This window comes from Lagopus muta, chromosome 1 (genome assembly GCF_023343835.1).
Source record: "Lagopus muta isolate bLagMut1 chromosome 1, bLagMut1 primary, whole genome shotgun sequence".
Lineage (NCBI taxonomy): Eukaryota > Metazoa > Chordata > Aves > Galliformes > Phasianidae > Lagopus > Lagopus muta.
In genome coordinates this window covers 97,657,668-97,678,368 of record NC_064433.1, presented here as the reverse complement: position 1 = coordinate 97,678,368, position 20,701 = coordinate 97,657,668, and the positions used below count along the sequence as shown (strand labels likewise).

The window sequence follows — 20,701 nt, the reverse complement described above, 5'->3', positions numbered from 1 at the left end:
GAAATTACAAGCACAATGACACTATTTGATAAATCAAATTCTCAGGTACAAAACACTATTTTTTGGCATTCTCACCACCACTAGCTATGCATTTTTTCCATCAATGAACAAAAGCCTGCATGCCACACTTGTGAAGAGCCGTACCAGTGGAAGTGCTCCTCTGTCGCTGTCACCACTGCTGAAAGGTACCTCTGCATCACTGTGCTCACACGCACTGGTTGGTCTCCAGAAACATTCAGCAAGCATAAATGAATGTCAGTGGCTACCTTTTTTTTTTTTTGCATGGAGGAATTCAATGACACACCTTTGCTTCAAATGCACTTCCATGTCAGATGTTGTTCTGTCACACTACCCCTCTGCTGCCATCTGTCTCACAGCAGCAACATGTAATGGAAAATTGGTGGGAAGGTCCAGCCTCTACTGCCATACTGCCAACATCCGCCTCTGATGTCGTGGGCTGACATAATAAAATAGGAGGTGTCACTTTCTGAACAGCCCTGTAGTTTGTTGAATAGCCACTTTATACAGGTTTCATAAGAATTATCATATTTAGTACAGGAAGTGAGTGTTCTTGATATAGTGTCAACCTTCTGCCACATTGAGAGCATAAGCCTAAAATATTTTTATCCTGTCTCGTCTCTCAAAGATTTTGAGTTTATATTACTTCATTTTTTCCTCATGACAAAAAGCACCGAGGAGCCTATTCACTAGGAAATTACAGACCTCATTTCATGAACAAAATCCTCTAGGCGTTATGGACCAATTTTCAGTACTGGGTGCTGACAGTGATGAGACTGCACTGAGTGCTGGATAGATACAAAGATGGAACTCCAACTCCATTCCCCAGAAGCTCAAGGAAAAGTCAGAGCTTCAAGGTTCAGTGTTTAATTTAAATACTTATACAATCAACGCAGGCAGCAGTATCTGGCTTTTTTCATGGGTTATTACTGTGGGTGGGAAGGCTCAACTCTGCTTTTTCACAATTGTTTCTTTACTTTCTGTTGCATCTTTGCTGTGGTGGTTCATGGAGAGAGCTGCACTGACAAGTAACAGTGGCTACAACCGTGACTGGCTCTTGCACAGATTAGACCAGGAGAGGGAAGTATCTAGCTGTGTTATGACCCATCATTAGTACATACACTTAAGGAAATTGTGTTCTGCTCCTGAACATTCCTTGAGGAAATAAAAAATTGTTAAGTAAATTATTCACTGCAAATTATTCTCTCAGTTCCATTTGCTATTCTGGGATTTTCTGCTATATCTAGGCAACCTAGGCCAGACACAGTATAGGCATGGACATAAAAGCAAAGGGTACATTACAGAAGCCCTGTGTTAACTGAAATAAATAGCCTAACACACTTTGGAATTGCTTAGCATAAGGGAAAGCAATGTAAGCTATCTAAGTCTCCATTTAAACTTGGGCCAGATTTCTGTGATGGACTGATACAAAATTTTCATCTTGTTTGCTTTTTGGCTACTGTGCTAAACTCTTTATTCTAATTTTGCTCTACTTTTTGGTAATACAAAAATAATCAAATACTGAAAGCATGAGCTTACAGTGTAGACTGTAGGTAGTTTCTTCTTTCAAGGTAAGATAACTGGATGGAGCCAGTGAGGACTTTGACACTGTTGTGGCATTTGATACTGTGTGGGTGGAAGACACATAAAGCACTCGAGTATCCAGGACTATTTATCATGGACCACTCATTAAAACTGAATAATGATAATAATAATAAGCGATAACGTATATTGCCTTTTATAAAAGGAATCATTCTCAAGGGGTCATCTTAATTACTAAGTGGAACACTTTTCTTCCCATTGGACTTTGCAGAGTGGAGAGCAGCATTACCTGGGTATTTCAGGATGGAGGACTCAAATCTGAGCCCAATAAAATTAATCTTCAAAACTTCTATTGATTTTGCTGCAGTTTGGATGAGGTCCAAAGACCAGCAAGGAAATGGAATAAGTTACGTGCAATCATGTCCAATAGAAAATTAGGTATGAGAAGTTTAATTGCTATTTTACGTAGGTTTTCATTCCTCTTCGAAAATACATCTTGAAATACAGAGAATACAAGCACCAAGCTTTTTATTATTTTTTAATAGAGAAGAGCCCTCTTTGAAATGTATTGGTTAACTTCCTGTTATACGTTTGTTTTTTTTTCACTTAGTTACTTTTTAAAACTAGTGTGGGTCAACCTTCCAAGGGCAAGAACATAATCAGGTCAGCTTTCAAGCTGCTATAATTTTTCTGATATGTGGATGAGGAAAGGAAATAGATATGGGTGGGCACTATATCTCTTGAAATGGCCTCTTTCTTCCTGTTTAACAATAAATATTCTACAGAAAGGAAGCTCATATATTACTCTTCAGATGAGTTCCCATTTTATTAATCATGAAGATTTTAATAGTGGCCTGAGACAGGAAATCACATTCTAATGATCTGCACAGTCTTATTTAATCCTCAGGTTTGGATCAGATAAAAAAGAAAAGCAATATACTGCAATGTACAGCTATGTAGATAAATAATAGGGTTTAATTACTGTAAAACATACGTACAGCATTTTTAATAACATATGGCTTTACTGAATTACTAAGGCTGATTAAATATCAATGGTAAAACCTCCTTAGGGTTAGAAACTTAAATAGACTTTGCAAGTGCTGTTATCAGATATATGAAAGAAAAATATACCTTAGAGTTAATAAACCTCATCGGTTTTATTAACAATTAATTATTATTAACAATAATGATGGATTATATATCCCTTGGAGTTTATAATAATTATTATTAATAATCAATATTTAATGAATAATAATGCTGATGAACTCTGAGGGATATCATATTGATAATAAAATTCAGCTCTATACAGAAGGAATGTAGTTCTAATGAAAATGTGAAGTAAAACATTTTGGGTGCTGGGCTAAGGTTCAATACATATACAGAAAAAACAGACAGGGCTTTACCAGGGTGTGTGCACTGAGTGTTTGGATCCACAAGGATTCATGAATTGCTATCTGATGGAAGACGTTTTCACAGGCTTTCTAAAAGAAGTTTTAACTGCAAAATGTATGAGGAAATTGCTTCAAATAGATCATCTTGAAAACTATTTTTTTTTCCTGAAAAAATGTCAGAAATTTTTGAAAAATATATATTTTTTTACCCAATTCTTCTTCACTTTTTCAGCTCTGCAACTTATTTAGAAATAGTTTTCTTTGTTCATCTGCAGCATTGAAACTCTGTGGGTGGCTCAAATGTTTTAAGTTTGAGATTTGCCTGAATCTTCAATAAAAAGGCAGTGGGTTTTTTTTCGTAGTTTCAGATTTTATACTCCATGATTCACAACAAACTAGTTTTCTGTAGGATACTCAATACTTGCTTGTTTGAATTTGGCAAATAATATCAAACAAGATGAAGCAGACAATCAGAGCTCACTTAGTATCTACTTTCATTGTAGCCTCTCTGCTGTAAACCTCCTGCTAGAGTTGTTCTTTCTCCCTTCTACTTTTCACCTAATCAGTGACAGCAGAGAACTGAAAAAGCTATTTCAGGATGTCCAAATTCTCTGGCAAAAAAAAAAAAAAAGGCAAAAAATTATTTGACCATGGAAAAGAAGACAGCCTTAGAAATTTTCTCTCCCACTTAGTGGTCTTTAACCTCGCTACATTTATTGAATGGCTGTAGAGCAGTGAGTGGGAGGAATTAGGAACCAGCTGGACCATGTGTCACAGCATAGCACACACCTGCTGGGGAATAAAATCCTTGGATGCTTATGAGTGCAGCACTCCTTCACATTCGAGTCTCAGCACAAGTTGAAATGAAGGGTGCTGTTAGTGCCATGAGGTTGAGTGGGATAAATGAGAGGGGAAAAGAGACTGATTTCTTGAGGTTGTGCAAAGTCTTCCTGAGGTCTGATGGTGACATAAAGGAGAATACATATGAAAGAGTTTCTCACTCTGCACTCTGTTCTCATTCTCAACTCGTCTTTAGTGCACCTCTCTCTCTGCAGTCACTTCCTCTCCTTCCTCACTCCCTCCCAAACTGCTATTTCAGCTTGCTTGCCTTTTCTACAAAGCAGCAGCACGGTCACATCCTGACTGAACAAGGAACTGCAGTGAGCGGTGTACCCTTGTGCGGTACGCGTTGTTATCTTTGTTAAGTTGCAAGCTTGTAGACTTTGCACATCAGTCAGACAATCTTAAATTTAAAATGTTGAAGAGAAAACCATCTAATGTGTCTGATAAGGAGAAAAGTCAAAAACCTAAGGTAAGAATGTTTAATTTTTATTGCCAGTAAATTATAAAAGGAATTCCTAAAAGGAGGGCTTAGGTACTTGAAAGGCCCAGGACTGGTTGTAATGCAGTGGAGCAATTCCTAAGGTTTTGCAGCTTCTACAGAAAATGTGAAGCTGAAAAATAAGACCTTGAATGCTTCAGGATTTCCTCAGCACTCTTTCAGTAATGCAACTTCAACAATCTATTTTTATATACTCACTTTATAAATGTAACGGTGCAATCCAAGAAATCATTACAAAGCTGATGTAGTGTTGTTGAAGAGCCTTGCTACGGGAGTTTGTTGTTCTTGCATGTTCTTTGCATGTTCTTCATCAGTCTTTTATCAGAGACACTCACAAAAATTTCCTCTACCCCCTGAATTTATGACAAACTGACGCTATCCTAAGAAATAAGTGAGAAATAGTTTACTGATCCTTCTTGTCTTTGTTTGGGAGCACACTTTTCAGTGTGACATCTGTATCCTGAGAGACTATTGCAGGCAGTTCTTCAGAAGGAATGTCATTTGGTTTTACATGACATTGGCTTTTATGTGTCCCACTTGCAGTTTTAGACTATGATTTGTTAACAATTAATGTTTTTAGTGTTTTTTTTTCATGGATATGAAACATACTTTAATTACTTTCTCCATAGATTTACATGCTTTTTAAGCATTAGGCTTGTTTGTGGTATGTATTTTCTTTTGTTCATATCTTAAAGGCAGGGAAGAAGTATAGTTAATATCTAGCTACGCTGTAGGTCAGGTGAAAAGATCACAATAGAGCCTGTAGATGAGCATTGTTTTCCTGCCCACTGAATACTTGCAAAATTAAGTTTTGGTTACTTTTTTCTTCCAGAATAACATCTTCCTTAACAAATGGTATGATTTGAGGGACATGGTATAGTAGGCATGGTGGTGATGAATTGATGGCTGGACTAGATGATGTTAGAGGTCTTTTCCAACCTTAATGATTCTATGATTTATTTTTTTTCCTTTCACACAGCTGGTTATTCATTCATGAATTCACTCCATGCTACTCAAATGCCAGTGTTATGGCTTCTCAAATCTGTGAATCTATGTGAATATAAAGTCTCTGAATATGGTGTATATATACATATATTGATTCACTGTGTGTATAAAGCAGGGATAAAAAGAGTCTAAACACTTGACTGATTGTCAGACTTGCATGATCTTGCTGCACTGACTTCTGGTAAATTTTTATGCAAAAAATGCAAGGTTTTGGTGAAGCAGATCAGGATTTCTTTCTGCCTTAGTAACATACTTTGAAACACTTCACCTACTGTAGTCCCATTTTTGCACAGAATTCTGTAAACTTTCCACAATTGCAGTCTTTTGCTGAATGTGCTATTGACAGAAATGTCATGGGAGGAAACAGTTTCCCCCTCCCATAGAAGAGAAATTTTAGTTTTTTGTTGCATGTTTGGAAATATGCACTGTGTAAGCAATGCAAATACCTAACTTGCTCAATACAGAATTGAGTAACATGGGGTGCAAGTCTTCACCTCCAAACAGAAATTACAAAATTTCACAACTGGGGCCCCTGGATGGTTTCCTGGCTACCACTGTTCTGCGTAGGCAGTATTTGACGTCTTCCTGTACGCACAGGGAGGGATGTCATCATCAGTGTGGAGGTCTTGGGCTGTCTCACCTCTTCTTCAGGTGGCTGTCCTGGATATAATACAGGAGAAAGTCATCAGTCTAGATTATCCAGTGAAAATCTGTATTGCTGCCAGAGACCTGCGAACAGAACAACCAAAATATCTTTTTAGGCAGCTGAGTTTTGCTGATAGTGACCACTGGTCTGTATCACGTTTGTGGCAAGTTCTGTGCATTATTCAAGTGTTACACCTAGATTTTATTTTTAATCCTCCTGTTCTTATTGTTTTCTAATGTGAAATTACTTAATGCCCATGAAGAGTATCTGGCATACAGTTATGCCTTTTGATAACGATGGAATACCATGTAAAGCTGATGCTGAAACCTTACCCCAGTCAATTCGCTGTCCCATGGTACAAAGCCACTGCTAGTGGTGGAAAGGTGGCCAGTGGAGCAATACAGATTCTCAGTATTTAACTGCCTGTTCTCTGTGTGCAGTGCATTTGCTTTATTATTGTGTTGCTTAAGAGACTTCTGCAGATGTGTAAGGTGCTACATAGGCAAAAAGAAACATCTTGAAACTCTTGGTGTTTATTATTAAAACTTCAATACCTGTCCACTGCCATGAAGAACTGGTGTTGCAGTTTTTCCTTACACAGCAAGGATTTCTGTAGCACCGCAATTGTGTTCATAATTTCTATGCACATCTTGCAGCTTTTATGTATGCATGTTTTTGCATACAGCTACTATATGATTTGTATGTAGCAGAAACTAAATAATATTCATTTGTGAGCAAAAAAAATCTACACCACTTGTCATTCCAGAGAAAATGGGGAGATAAATGCTTTCAAAAGAGGCACCAAAAGAGTGATCTTTGCTGATGTTTGTCCTTGTAGCTCCATGTACTGCTATGGGCCTGCACACACATATTTTACAGAAGCTGAGGCCCAGATAGCTGAATTATAAAGTAGAAGTACTGAGGCTTAAAAATACTCAGTCTAAAATAGAAGAAATTCAACCTTATCAAAGGGCTAACCTCTCTATTTCAAGCCTGTCCTCTCCCTAACACACCCCTGTCTGCCCAAGTCCTGAAATGACTTTATATCATGGTGCAAGCTGAGTGCTTCCCATCAGCCCATCCACCACAGCTCTCTCTTGGTGCTTCACTTCAGCCCTCACTGTCCTTTTCCATCAGCTGAGATGTGACTCAGTTTATACCGTGCGGCTCTCTGGGCTGCACAGTTAGCAGTGGGCAGCTGAGGTCATGCGCACAAGGTGGAGCACCTAGCCTTGCAGTCGGTGCCCACAGTGCTAGGTGGAGTGCTGTGGGCAAAGCATTCCTTCTGCACTGCTGCAGCATTGGTAGGAGAGGTCTGCAGCAACATATTGCTGCCAGATGTGTTTCAGCCAGGGCTTGGTACAGCCTGCCCCAGAGTGCTCACAAAGCTGGGGGAGAGGAGAGTGGCTCACTCAGAAGATGTCAAGGACCCCCACATCACCTGGATTGTATCTTCACTGCACTTATGGCACTACAGATCTCTGTGCATCTGGGGAATAGCACGAAGCAGGTTTAGAAGAAATTAAACATGGTCTCTTTGATGTACTTCAGGCAGCACTGTACAAAGAAAACAGTGCTAAAAGAAAAAAAGAAAAACATTTTGCAGCAAGGGTACATTCCACTTTGCGCTGTTTAACACTTTTGACCAGGTGTATATAAGAGTGAAAGGTGCAAATAATCTGCAAAACATCCCTGCACTGCACCGTGCACTTCACACAGTGTAATGTTCTGGGCAGCAGGTTTTCTTTTGTCTCTCTCTTTCAAATTCCTACACACTGAAAACTTGAGAACTGCCTGATGATTCTTGGCTTTACTTCAAGCTGAAGCAAATAAGATTTTTTGCTTTTTTTTTTTTTCTGGCTTGACTGAAGAAAGTCTTGTGTCATTATTTTACATGACAGATGATCTATGTTTATGCTAAAGGTTTGAGACGTTTTTGTTTCCTTATTCCACTTCCAGATGTGCTTGATGCTTGGAACTCAGCTTACTTCTGGTGTAAGACAATTCAGGGTCAATGCATGTGCATTTTGTTCAGGCAAAAATATGTCCAAGCTTCTAATTAAATCAATAATCTCTTACTGATGTGATAAACTATTACTCTCAGCCTCATAAGAAATTAGTGGCAAATCCAGTGGAAGGCAATTTTTACTTCCATTGTGTTTACACACATTACAATTTAAATGTGTAAACTGCACACATTTACTGTGCAACCTTATTCCCTAGTAGTATTTCATATCATTCATTTTCCTTTTTATAAGCTTCACACAAAACCTTGCTCCACAAAAATCCATGCACATTTTGGCCATAGACTTAATGAGTCCTGGATTTCACTTTTGTATATATTCGTCACAGAAAGCCTGATCTCCAAAACATGTAAATGAATAAATTAGCTGTGATCCTATTGATTTCTATGGGCTTTGTAATCTAAGTCATGTTTATCACATGTGTTTGGAGTCTGTACTGCAGACAGATGCTATAAGCAAGTTTTGTGGTGCAGCTTTCTGAGACAATGGCTTGTGCAGTACTCTGTGCTGGGAAATACTTGAAGAGACAATAGGAGATAGGTACAGCAAATCTAAAAGCCCAAAATAATTCAGCATATAATTATATCTTTTGTAGGACAAGATCTGCAGTGAATAGATTGCTCTTTGCTAATGAATATTAACTAGGTTTTATCTTTGAGTGGTAAAAGCTGAGGTTTTTAATTTTATTTCAAAGGTAAGGATGGGCAGAGTTCTGAAAACATAGCAAGTTTAAAATTCGTTTCTTTCTCCCTGAAATTTGGAGTGTATCATAAATGAACTACTGCTAATGTCACAGATGCTAATTTTCACAGCCATGACTAAAGTGATGTTCGTTTCCATTTGCGTTACATTCTAACAGCGATGCGAGGCGATGAGCTGTTTGCACCATACTGCCCGCTGTGCAAATTTATGCTCATAGGCAAAGATGACACGTAGTTCTGTCATTAAAGGTCTTTACTCCATTGCCTCTTGAAGAAGGAGTGTTTGTCAAAATCCATTTTAACATTGTTAAATAAGCAGAAGCAGATGACAACATCTGGGGAGTAGTTTTAAGAATCTGGTTTGTAGTGGAAATACCTGTGGGCCTTTCTCAGAAAGTGTTCAGAGAAAGAAAAAATGATACTGTTATAACCATGTATGAGCAGACGGGGAAAAAGGGATTGCACGTCACACGTCAGAAGGTGTTTCCTGTCTCCCTCAGACTTCAGAAAAACAAGAACAAGGTTAGAGTTAACCTTGGGGTATTTTTCTTGTGTGAGTGGAAAGTTCTCCAACCATACTGCAGCTCCTCTCATAACAGTTTTCTTTTTTTCCTTCTTTATATCCACATTTTATTTCGAAAAAAGAAAAATCTTTTGTCTTTGCTCAGCCATGGAAAGCTTTGTTTCAGACCTTTTCTGTCCTAGCATATACATTAACCTATCTCTTCTAATAAGAGTTTGAAATTCCTGGAATTTGATTTTCTCACTAAACATTAAGTAATGGTCCAGGGTCGTTGTGGTGAAACAACAGCCATCTCCCTCCTCTTTGTCGGGAAGCTGACCAGGATATACAGACCATATTTTGATGCTCAGATCAACATAAAGGTTCCTTTAGGACTCATGTAATTATTGAGTAACTCTCATATAAAATAACAGAAAAGGCATCTTTGGCCTGTTCTCATCCTGGCCTCTTTTGTGGCAGAGTTGCCTTACTGTGGCACCTATAATGTGAAATTTGCTTATAGTGAAAAACACTACAAGTTTTGTTTTGTTTTGTTTTGTTTTCCAACCAAGCAATAGCATTTTAAGAAGCTTGTCCAAAATTTCATTCTCCACATATTCCTGGAAACTCAACTCTGTCACAACTGTGACTGTACTCTCTGATAAGTGTGGTGGGATAAACACCAAGGTGATATAAATCAGTATTAGTTCCCTTCTAATTCTTTAATTATCTTTACTGAGCATTTGATTGCTTCAGTACTGTGTTTCTAGGAAACACAAAGTACTCCAAATGAAACACTGGTGAGGATACCCATCATCGCTTGTGAAAAGCAGTAGCTGTGTAAGGGCAGGATAGAGGATGTGCCCTAAAGTTCTTTGTAGGTTTCAATACTTCTAGTAATCTGTGTTTTGTATAAATCCACACTGAAGTAATTGTAAAGCTGCAGGTGTGAGCCATTTGGGGGTGGTTACAAACACTTAAGCCAGAAGAATCAACCCCTTGCTGTGAAAATCTCTGGCAATACAGAATCACAGAAACACCAAGGTTGGAAAAGACCTACAAGATCATCCGGTCCAACCATCCACCTATCACCAATAGTTCTTACTAAAGGAGTTCTCACTCACTCCAGGAAATGAAAATAAAAGTCTTCTGGGCCTCTGAAATCACCATGTCCCTTAACTTTTATCTTCTAAAAGCTTATAAGAGTGACAGTGGTTTTATTTCAGTAGTTAGAAATAGTTTTACTCACTTCCACAACTTAGCAATGTCAGTGGTTTTGCTCTAGTCATTTTTCTGCTTGGTACCAAGCTACAGATTACATGTGCTCTGAATAGTTAGCAAGTCACATGTCCTCAGAACCATCATAATGGAAACCTTTGCTTGTACTTCAGTGAAGGAAGGAATTTGTGTACATGTGTTTTGGTATTCCAGAGGAGGATGAACGATCTCTTACTTTTTTCCCAAGTGAAATCTTTCCTGTATTTGCTTGCTTATGCAATTCTAGCTGTTTATATCTTATTATATTGGCACAGTGGACATGCATAGACTTCTTTCTTTTTTTTTTTTTTTTTTTCCTCAAACTTGAGACTGAAATTCCAGTCCTGAAAATGTCTGGAGATTTTGAACTTCTGTGAAGCTGCTTCTTTGACAATATGTATTGTAAACCATACTGTCCCTTTTTATTTGGTTTATTCTATGGATGCACAAAAAATTGGATGATTTCACTTGTTTGCAGACTTCAGGCTGCTTAATTGCCAGTCCTAAGATCTACTGACTTATTTCTGGTTTGCTGAATGTCAGCAGTGAAAAGATCTTTCATCACTACCTTTGAGGCCAACAAGAAAGCCCTTCTCTGAGAAAAAGATCTAGAGATCCATCTAATGTTTGCACCTTTAGATCTTTTGAATGGAGTCTCAGTCCTTTCCCTACCCTTTTATGTCTTAATCTCTTGTCTTCACAAGAACAACCAAGTAACCCCACGCTTGATTTCCATGAGATGCTAAAAGGTTAATTACTGAGAACTGTAGGAAGTGGTGAGCTCCTCTACTTGGTCATGCTGATTACATTCAGAAGGTGTGGTAAGTTGGCTGTGCCTTCGTGTATGTTGACACACAAGCGAGAGCTGGGGCCGATACTACATTAGCTTAAGTTTTCCTGTCAGGTGTCTAATGGCTTCTTCAGGGATAAGAAAAGCTCTGTAGGAGCATTGCTTGACGAGAAAAGCATGGAAAAGCTATGGTGCTGTCTCATATTTTGCCTCTGCTGTTGTGTTTAAGATTGAGATGGATCTTTGTAACTGTCAGCCTGCGGTAATAAGATAAAGAAATCAGCTCTGCTTTGGCAGCACAGCCAAATACAGATGCATGAAGATGAGAAGACAAAGTAACCAGGACAGCTGAATGAGTTTACAAAGTTTGACTCTGCTGCTGTGCAAAAAGGATGTTGAGTATTACCACTCATGAACTGCTTTCATTTTCCACAGCTGCACTATTTCTCTCATTCTTCTGTGTGTCTGCCTCCTTTTAAAGATCATATGTTAACTCCAACAACTGCTTCACAAAGCTGAAAAGGGGATATGGTTCAGTGATGTATGAACAGCTCAGAGACTGTGTAGTGAGTGCTTGAAATGACTGATGGTGACAGAAAGGTCATTCAGCTCTATCCACAAGTACCTGGCAAGGCTCTGCTGACATTGTCTGTTGGTTGAATTTCCATGATTTTCTTTTTCTCTCTAATGGAGTTTATATTTACTTGATTACTGTCTCTTGCTAATTGTGTCTACATGTGTAAAAATTTGAAAACTATTTGTTTGGGATTTTGGTTATTGTATGAAGGCATGGAGAAAAGTAGATGTTCCTACCATTCGTGAAAGCTTGCAGCCTTGTAGCTAATGCAATTCACTTTACAGTGATAGGCTAGATTTGCAGAAGATTTCAAGCATAGCTTTGAATTTGGACTTCATATAACCCCAAAGCCTTTGCTGCTATCTGTGCCTTGGTATCTCTCAACTATGCATGGTTTTCCTGGAGGGTGCAGAAGATTAGCCTTAATTTTGTCCCACATCAGAATGAAAAAAAAAAAAAAGCAAAAACAAAAAAACCCACTCCAAATGTTTGGTGGATTTGTTTTTCATGCAACAAAATTTCAGTTTTCCACTGAACTGTGCTCACAATCACCCAACTGCCAGATACACCCAACAGAGATAACCAAATAGAGAAAGGGGAATTGATGATACTAGATGAGTACTATTTGCCATAACCAGTGCTCGCAATGAGCTGTTGATTCCATTCATTCCTATCTGGCATGAAAATGACCTGAACAGAATCATGATGCTATCTTGCCTTGAGAGACTAGACATTTTTACCCACCCCAGGACTGCAGTGACAGAACTTACGCTACAAAGAATACCCAGAACCTACGTATCTCATACACTAAGACAATGCTAAATCAATCGGAAAATCTAAGTTGGAAACAGTTTTTCAGCTTACTTACTGATTCAAAACAACAACAAAGTATTGAATTTATTTATTTACACTCAAAATTCTAGTAAGCATGCCACAGATTTGCAAGGATATTTTCTGCAAGCTTGTCTAGTTTTTGAAGCCTGTAAGGCTGTAATGAAATGCTAATCGTACTTTATTCAAGTGGACAATAAAAATAACTTTGGCCAATTGATGGCAATAAGCCAACACTGGAGTTCAGCCTTCTGACAAGGGAGGTTATATGAAGGGAAGAAAAAAAATTGGTGACACTGGTTATCATTTTAAAAGAGTGAAAAGGTAACCCACTGTAATGAGAAAAGTCTTTTCTCTGATTTTAATTGTTCTCCAAGATAAAACTAATATAAATAAATGGACATATAGTTTCGATGAAACAGTAAAATTCACAGTGACTGATGATAGATACTACACTATGTTTTGCTTCTCCACTGCACTGCATCTCCATTAAGGTAATTTCAGCTAATCTCACTGTGGGTTCATTAATCAAGTGTAGTCAGGATGTCTGAAGGGAGATAATGAGGGGGTATAGAAGTTGACCTACTGTTGGGATCTTATTCTTCAGCAGTTAGTTTGTTTCTCATGTCTCATAATACATGTATACCGATAAATAAGTTCAAGTTGCAATTAGTGGTCGTAACAGATGACTAAAATATCTTTATTTACTTGCAAGTTCAAAATGATTCTGTAAACACATCAATTAACTTTGTGTTCTCCTTTATGTTACATGCCTATACAAATTTCCAACTGGCAGCATCAGTTGACAATGAAATGGAAAGAAGCTGGACCAGAAACATTTTAAAATTTCCCCCCTTTTAGCCAAAGGTGGAAGCATTGATGGAGCCTAACTGCCAAAGTCCTTAATCTTTTCCTCTAAGCACTAGCATCCTAAATCCACACTGCAGTATCAGCAGTCTCTTAGTGACTTCCAAAATTTCTCCTCTAAAGAACCTAAGAAAAGATTTGTTCATTTTTTACTCATTTTTTACTCATTTAGGATTATATACTGTATATCTGCCTCACATAAAGCTGTCGCTGTATTACTCCAAAAAAAAGAAAAAGTTTAGGTTCCAAGAGCCCAGTGGGGCTGGAGTCTGCTGAAGATGGGAATGTTTATAAGCTCTGTGATATTAACTGCAGCACTCAACCTCAGGTGACATAAAGCATGCAAAAAAGAACTTTCTGTCAGTTTTATTATTTCTAAAAAGGTTCCCCTTGAAAGAGAAGAGTGACCTTGCTCTGCTGAGCTGACATATGCCACTGAATTAATGGCTAAGCTTTGCTGTAGGGAAGCTTGCAGAAACATTACAACTCCAATGGCTGACTTTGCTGTGAACATTAATCAGAGGAACCAACATGATGTATCAAACACTCATTTAAAAGTAATAAAAACTAACTCCCTTTCCTCCCTCCCTGCCCCCCAAGTTTCTTAGAATTAGCTTATTGTTGGTCATTACCTGTTGTCAAGGGTAAGGCTGCAGGACTGCAGTAAAACTTGTACAAGGGCTTTCAAAAGTTTGCTTACTCTTCAGAAAAACAAATGAGCTTTCGGGATGGTCAGATTTAACCGTAACTTAGAGGTCATTTTTTCATCTTGTTCCCCTTTGGAAGGTCATGTGAAGGAATACTCCAGCTGCAGGAGCTTTTGTGATCATTGCACATAGCAGACTCCTACCTCTGGGAGGGACACTAGCCAGCACCCACCCCACGTCATGTGCAGGACAGGCACAGGGCTCCCTCAGAGCTGGCCCCCTGGGTATTCTTTTGGCAGTTATATTTTCATACTCTCCTAAAGCCCGTCTTGCAAACATACATGTGAGTAATTCCTCTCACATGAGAAATCAAATGGAACACTGCAAGGTCAGGGCCTGGATAATGCACAGCATTAATAAAATCATGCTGTATATGGAAGTAGAGATGGGACTTAAATTGCAATAAGGTAATTTGTTTTTAAAATACAAAAATTTGCGTGTGAATTTCTCTGATTTGGGAGGAGGAAGGTTCAGGATAGGGAAAAAAAAAGTTATTTAAGGGATTATATTATTACATTATTTAAGGGATTACAGACCAAAGCCTGCCATGCTAACCCAGAGTTTAACCCCTCTTTGCTCAGACAGTGCTGCTCCCCTTTGCTGCAGTCAGGGCTTATGGAAGGTGGATTCCAGGCTTCGGTGTCTCTGCCCATGTGCAAGTGAAAGGTGGAAAGGGATAATAGTGCAGGAGAGGTGCACATCATGCCAAGTCCTTAACTGTCACTTTCATAGCTTCTCTGAGTTTGTCACACATCCTTAACCTTCTTTTAAAGTCATTTTCTTTTCATGGTTTTGTGTGCCACTGAAAGTCACTTTTAATTAAATGTCATATAAATAATAAAGTCTTAATTACATAATTATTGCAGATACCCATGTGCACGCTCCCAGGGTTGGACAGCTTGCCAGCAGAGCACTTGAAGTGCCTTTTCTCAATGGGATCTGAGAGCGCTCTGCAGCAGTGCTGCTGGTTAACATGCAGGGCCTGTGTGCATTTAAAGGAAGACGCAGGCCTCTTCACTTCCCCTTGCACATTTTGCAAAACTTGGCTGCAAACAGACCGTTCTTAGTGCTGCGATCGACATTTTTTAAATCGCTTCCTCATTTTGTTCCTCACAAACTAGTTTCACCAGCAGAACTGGTGAAAATCGCTCCTTTTTTGCTCAGCCTCTCCGTGCATCTTGCCCCTTCCCAAGGAAAACTTACAAGGACAGAGCTGACCCTGTGAACTGCTGCACTCTTGTTTACCCTCATGAACAGCAGCTCAGCCCCAGCTCTGTGTCCCATACCCACATCCTCAGGACCCGGCCTCTGATATCACTGGAGAGCTGGTGTTTGGGTAGAAGCCCTGACAAATGGATCACCAGCTGTGGTGCGCTGTCATTGCAGGCTGGAGAGGACAAGTACCCATCAGAGGTCTTGATAAAACAGCTGCTTGGTGTTTACTTCCAATGTGAAATGCTGGGAGAGCATTAAGTACGATTGATTTGTTGTTTTACACAGCTTTTATTTTCCAGTCATTTTCTGCCATTAAAATTAGGATTTTTGCTCTGAAGTTCCAAGGTAGCAGCCTTGCTCTAAAACCGCTCTGCTCTCTTTGCTCCCCACCTCTGCAGGAGCAGAATACCAGATCACATTAACAACCAGAGTCTTTTATGGAGTCGTTTTTAAGCCAGTTAAAAATGCCATTTCAGTAGATTGCCCTATTTGAGTTAGCAGGAACAAGCTGTATCTTTTTTATTGCTTTTGACTGGCCAAGTACAAGGTTTAGGCCATGTTTCGTGTTGACTATAAAGTTATATTAATAGCCTGGTTAGTGGTAAGATGTTCTATATGTGTAACTAATGTGTAAATAGGCAAAATGTCTGAGGTAGAGGGGTCATAATGTCTCTTTTTTTTACTTCTTTATTACACTTCTGAGTTACTAAATCTTGTATGCAAATTCCCGTTCTCTATAAAGAAGTGAGAAGGGCTCGTGATGGTGGTTTGTATTTTGTTGTGTTGTTTTTTTTTTTTTTCTTTTTCTTTAGAACATCCTGAAAGCAGAAATTTACATCCTTGCCTTCAGGGAATGTAGGAGATAATTTTCGTTGATTATCTGTGACAGAAGTAAGATGAGGTAGCATAGTGATTATATTCACCCCTATGTTGATGACTCTTAATTTCATTCCCAGCATAGTCCCCTGATTCTGAAGGGACTAGTAGCATGAGGGAACAGGTGAATTGAATCATATCCTGAGCTCCACTTATCTTCATTGATCCAAGAAGCAAGTGATTGTCCTCCTGGGAGCTGCTGTGTCTCCTTCTGAGCAGAGAGGGAAGAACACAGGTGTTTGAGGCAGGTGAGGAAACTTGCAACAGGCTGAAGTCTCTGTTACTCTCAGCAACTGCTTTTGCCCCTGTACAGCTTACGTGTTCTGAGTAGTCTAGGGATGAATGGAAGCTAAAAATGAAAATGTTTGCAGGAATCTGAAGAGACTTATTCATGTAAGAGGGTCAATACAAAACCATTGCATCATGCTGAACTTAAAATCTATTTTCAGTGAGATTGAAGCAAAAAATAACGAGCCAGAATTTCTCACAGCAGGGAACCAGATTTCTGAGCAGTGTAAATTGTCCAAAGGAAAATATGAGATGAATATTACCCATAATGATTACTTAGCATGATGTCTTCTGTCAGTTTTGGTTCGAAGGTTGTCCTTTGACAATAACTACCTGACTTCTGTGATGATTTGCTCTATAGTGGAAGGATGCATTCACAGAATCATAGAATCACAGAATTGTTTGAGTTGGAAGGGACCCTTAAAGGTCATCTAGTTCAATTCCACTGCAATGAATAGGGACACCTACAGCTAGATCAGGTTGCTCGGAGCCCCATCCTGCCTGGCCTTGAATGTTTTATAATTTGAAGAGATGGTTCTCAGAACCTCTTCTTGCTGCTGCTTTTCTATTTGTATACTGTACTGTTTTCTGGGGAAAATTATTAACTATTTGCAGAGAAAACAGATCACAAACTGCAGACTGTTCAAATTAAAATCAACAGCAATTAGATGCCATTTACCTCTTATTAGATGCTGTTTACCTCTTTTAAAATTATTATCTAAAGTTCCTGGATATCAGAGAAGTAAATATATTGGAAAGGACAGAAGACTGATTTGAAATATTGAAACACCTGTGACATTTTTCATTATGCTAACAAAATATACCAGAGAGACAAGGATAAGGATTAGAGCTTTGGCTTCTAGAAATCAGTTGATTGGTCATCGTGTGGAAAAATAAATATGTTCCTTCACCAGGTCCCTGGCCGTGTCTCCATTAGATTTTACTGAGCAAATTTGTATTTGCTTAATGTATCCATTGGTAGATCTTCCATGAATCCAGCCAGTTAAGTCAATTGATCTTATAGGATGCAGAACAGTGGTATCAAAAGTCAATGCATATTTTCTCCTCGTAGCTTTGCATTTACATTAAAAGCTTCCCTGCAATTGGAAATAAGGCCTGGTGGTATCTTCACAGGGTTGATGTTCCCTGACATTAATGCAGTGACTGAAACTACTGAAAGTCACTGTCCTGCTCCCCAGCAGCCCATAGCTTCTAAATCAGCCTTTTGTTATCAGTATAATGGGGTTGAATACATTTTTAAAAGGTGGTAGCTATTGATTACTTAATGGAAAAAGTTAGTATGGAGAAGTGCTGAAGCAGCCCTATTTCGTACTCTCCAGTGCAATGAGACCATTATCTAGAAGAGTGGAAATCATCCCGTAACCCTTATTAATATTTAATAGGGATGAAGCAACACTGAAGTATTCTACAAAATAGCCCCAGGCTTCTGCCCGTGTAGGATATAAGGTTGTTTCAAGGGTCAAAAAAAGAATAACTGATTTCCCTGTGCTCAGGCTGTTTATAGGTAAGATCAACAAAAAACAATGTTTTTCCTCTTGTTCCTTTTAAAGTATTTGCAGCACATCTGCACTTTAATATACAGTTATTCCTACTAGACATCTTCAAGTGATTGAATGCAACAGAAAGGTCAGTGTATGTTTAGAGATCACTGTGTGAGAGAGACGATTTTATACTTCCCCAATATTGCTGTGAATCCCAGCCTCTTGCTTCGTGCTTCAGGGCACATTTGGCTGGGTTGACAAGCCAGTGAAAGGTGTTAATCCTGTCTAATAGAACCATAATCCTTGGGGCTGGGTTTTCATATCATACTATTGAGCTAACCCCCTTGTCACAGGATATTGTTAATCTAGTGAATAGTAAAGTTCTACGTGGAAATTTTAGATGAAATTAAGGTGTACAGTCTAAATTGCCCTTTTCAATTTCATGGGGTAAAAACAAACAAACCACAGTGTTGAGCTAGCAGAGATTCCTTGGGAAATTGCAATCAATTAAGAGGAGAGCTGTGTGGTTTTCCTTTTTTCTTTTTTTTTTTTTCTCCACTCCAGTGAATAATAAATGCCATTTGTCCAAAAATATTCACAAATCTGGGTCAGCATCTACAAATAACCTTTGGCTTGAAATATTTTCCAGGTCAAATTGGCCCCAAAAATGTTAGTGAAAAAAAAAAAAAAAAAAAAAAAAAAACCCTACCATGAAAAAAAGAGATGTAAGGTATTATTTCTTTTTCTCTTAAACTCCAGTGGTTAAAACGTGGGCCCAAAATGTGGATCCTCTCCTATTTAGTTGTGCTCGGTTCTCTGCCCTTGCTATGTTCAAATGGCAACAGTGAGGATTTTTTACTTTCAGCTGTGCTTCAGGGGAGGCAAATTTTTTCCTCTCTAACAGAGACAAAATATTCTCACTTGGCTTCCCATAGCTTTCCTTCGTCTTATTGTTTTTCCCCTCTGGTAACTATTTTTAGTTTAAAAGTGACTGTGTGTAAGCGATAAAGAAGCTAATATGGCTAGTAACCCTGTGATTTATGAGCAGGGACAGAATAAGATGGAGTCCTTCCTGGCTGGAAATACCCAGGGGAGGTACGCGTGTGCTCTGCGTTGCCGGTATCATTTGGATGAACTCCTTCCTTAAGACCACAGTTGTGAAGCCTGAATGCCAGCTCATCACCCTGCACAGCATTGGGAGTATGACAGCGTTACCCATGAGGCCCTCAGAGGACTAACTGCTGCCAGAACAGAGAGTGTCAGGAGGCAGAGCAGCAAACAGCAGCTTGGTGTCTGTGGGCAGAGCTGGCACTCACAGAGCTGCCAGAAGCTGAAATTGTAACTTGCATGTCAGCTCAAAAAGGTCCCTTCCTTACAGGAAAGTCTGAAACCACAGTCTGAAACCACTTAACTAAATCTTTCAAGATACAGTCTGCTTGTGTATTACTGTGTAGTTTTTACCCCTAGAAGGCATTTTGAGTGTTCAGAAATAAACAGGAATGATATTGCATATTATAGGATAGTAAAGCCTCTTTGAGAAATCTGATGCTCCATTAAAAGCTGTTCATTTAGTATGCAAGAGTGAAGAGTTTTAAAAAATGGATTCATTCTAGATTTAGCTTTGACTATTAGTGAAGATGTAAAAACAAGCCGTTAAAACACTGTGTAGTTGGTAAATTCTGGCTATTATTAGGGGCACACTTAAATGGATTTCTGACATATCAGCAACAAAAGCGTGTGGCCCGATTATTCTGCTGCTCTCCCACAACATGTCTTTTGGCCAAAACACATTCCTGCTACTTAGCAGTCCTTGCCAATTCCTGTTGGTAAAGAAGCCTGGACGTTCTTCCCAGCCACAACCATAAACTTTAACAATGGTTTCCACCACCATAACCAGCTGTATGGCTCCTCTTTTACTTATGCAAGTAGGGATTTTTTCTGAGCTCACAGACAGCTATCTAACCCAGAGGCTTCTCAGAAATATCTGCATATAATTAATATGGAATGGATAAAAAGAACGCAAATCACACCCGTTATCTAATTTGTATTTGAAGTAATATTGTTCCTCTCGTTCATTTTTCTGCTTCCAGCAGTAAAGACATAATTCTTTTCCCTGCAGTCACCTCCTAGTTTGTTTTTGCTGGATGTAGCAGCTCATGGTTCACTGACTTGGGAGGAATTTTTAACAGTGACTTGGAGGTAGTATTTAAGTCTTCATAACAGAGCAAATTACCAACAGTGAGTCAAGGTTTGTCTTCTTTTCTTCACAGCGCACCAGTAGTTTTGGAAGCTTTGACCGTTTCAGATATCACTCAGTATCAAAGACAGATGATTCAGCTGAGGTCTGTATCAAACAAAATTTTGCTTTCTTCAGTTCTCTTTCCCCCCCCCCATGAAGACTGTACAAAAACTTTGGGTAACCACTGTGTGAATTTTACACTGGGAGTACTTTGCTGGTGTACCTAGGTCTGTCTGGATGATTGAGTTCTTGCCAAAATGAGCATGAGAATCACATTTTAACATTGCTGATTCAATGTGAATATCAGAAGCAACTTTTCAAAAAGGCAAAAGTGCTTTTCAGTCTGGTGTATTCCCAAATTAACCTGGATGCAGCCCACAA

The 20,701-nt window shown here is 38.9% G+C and overlaps 1 protein-coding gene across 5 annotated transcripts in view; it reads left to right on the top strand.

The window, feature by feature from the left end:
* The window catches only part of SAMSN1 (SAM domain, SH3 domain and nuclear localization signals 1), an 86,539-nt gene that overhangs the window by 49,416 nt on the left and 16,422 nt on the right, over positions 1-20,701 (top strand). For 3 of the 5 annotated variants that reach the window (XM_048966592.1, XM_048966601.1, XM_048966610.1), the window contains one exon: positions 20,352-20,423. In XM_048966592.1, the coding sequence (XP_048822549.1) occupies positions 20,352-20,423 (72 nt within the window). Of the gene's footprint in view, positions 1-3,974; positions 4,264-16,371; positions 16,540-20,351; positions 20,424-20,701 lie in introns of those variants that run through there. The other 2 variants (XM_048966627.1, XM_048966618.1) reach the window with 2 other exon arrangements.